This window comes from Chrysochloris asiatica, unplaced genomic scaffold (assembly GCF_000296735.1).
Source record: "Chrysochloris asiatica unplaced genomic scaffold, ChrAsi1.0 scaffold07610, whole genome shotgun sequence".
In the NCBI taxonomy this organism is placed as follows: Eukaryota; Metazoa; Chordata; class Mammalia; order Afrosoricida; family Chrysochloridae; genus Chrysochloris; species Chrysochloris asiatica.
In genome coordinates, this window is record NW_006416128.1 from 1 (window position 1) to 1781 (window position 1781).

At 40.5% G+C, this 1781-nt stretch overlaps 1 protein-coding gene across 1 annotated transcript; it reads left to right on the plus strand.

Annotated features, from left to right (window-relative positions):
* Positions 1 to 1179: 1179 nt before the first annotated feature.
* Positions 1180 to 1555, plus strand: LOC102818884 (gem-associated protein 6-like; the record flags this gene model as incomplete). The annotated part of the gene is made up of 1 exon (XM_006878138.1): positions 1180 to 1555. A coding segment is annotated over one exon (376 nt), but the record flags the coding sequence as incomplete, so codon positions are not given.
* Between the last annotated feature and the right edge of the window lie 226 nt (positions 1556 to 1781).

Consider the following 1781-nt stretch of genomic DNA (forward strand, 5'->3'; position numbering starts at 1 on the left):
CTTTTTTCTAGTTGTAAACAGCTCAGGGCTGGCTGTGGCCGTTTGGTTTTAATTTGAAACTATCTCTTTAAATTCCGAGGAGATCAGAACCCTCCGAGGGTGGGGCTGGTATGCCCAGGAGCTCAGGCACCCCAATGGTCACCAGAATGGAGGTGCACAGACAGCAAGGGACCAATGAACAGCTACCAAAAGAAAGGAATGTCCACACCTTTATCTCTGCGGTTCTGTCAGGCGTCTGCAGCTGGTCCGATCCTTCCCCCGCCTCCCCTTGGTCTCACTCAAGATGGCGGCTCCTGAAGCAGCTGAGCGTCCTGGACTAGAAAGCAATGGATTTCCTGCTTCTGCCACAAATTCCCCTAGCTGTAAGCCTTCCAACCTTCTAAATATTCCTTTATATGTGGTTCAGAGGTCTGGGACCATCCCCTGAGCCTCTTGGTCGCGTATTCTGTGTTGTTGTTGACTGAGCTCTTTACTACACTTCCACTCGATCCGCCATCTTGTTTGTTCTTTCCATTACATTTTAATATCATTTTTAAAGTTCCTTCATGTATATTTTTCAAAGAACAAACTTTTGGCTTTAATGATTTTTAAAAAATGTATTGACTTATGCGTTTTGTATTTTTTAATTTGTGCTTTATATTTTCTTTTGGCTGCTTTAGTTTGGGGTGCTATCCAGTTGTTACTGTTGTGTTTGTAACCCAAAGTTAAATTTACACTCTGTTTTCTTTTTTAATGTATACATGTAGGGTACTCATAACTATAAATAGTACTTGAATTGTATCCCACAATGACTAGATTTAGTTTATGAAAGTATAAATGCTTGTTGAACAAGCAAAAACCCTTAGTGGTGAGAGGATGAATTTCAGTCAGAAATTCCCTTTAATTCAAGTCAGTTGGTTTAGTTGATTTTCCTGTTTGGATTGATAATGCCTCTTTAATTGCTTCTTCCATAGTTTTATGGAGCTTTAAGATTGTTTATGGATTCTTGCAATAGGATCAACACTGGACTGCGAACCACAAGGTCGGCAGTTCAAACTCACCGGCTTCTCCTCAGGAACCCTATACAGGGTCACTATGACTCGGAACCAACTCAACCGCACTTAGTAATAACAACAGAGTTTTCTTTGTTTTTGGTTTGTTTTCTCTTTAATGTGCTTTTAATTTACTTTTCCTCCAAAGTATTGTCCTCGTGAATTTCCTTGAAGATGGCAGCATGTCTGTGACAGGAGTTATGGGACATGCTATACGGACTGTTGAAATTGTGAACGATGGGGACCAGAGAGTGAGCGAGAAGCTGATTCATTTGTTCACGTCTGGAGACTGCCAAGCATACAGCCCTGAGGATTTGGTAAAGAGAAAGAATAGCCTAAAGGCATGGCTAGAGAAGAACCACATCCCTGTTACTGAACAGGGAGAATCGCAACAGACAATCTGTGTGGCTCAGGTACTGACTATAGAACCACCCTATGGCCCGGAAAATTGCATCAGTTCTAATGAGATTATTTTGTCCCGTGTCCAGGATCTTATTCAAGGACATCTTACAGCTTCCCAATAGAAGAAGCAACAAAATTGTGAATGAAATAATAGAAATCTCCATTTTTTTCCTTTCATAAAATGCTTTGAATTTCAAGCCCATTATGCTGTAGAACTGTAAAGGATCAGGTGTATGTTTTATTTCTTTATTGTTTTGGCAAAATCAAAGGTGTGGGTTATAAGGGCTACTTTTGGGGGAATAAGTGACCTATAACATGAATTATTGTTGTTAAGTGCTGTGGAGTTCG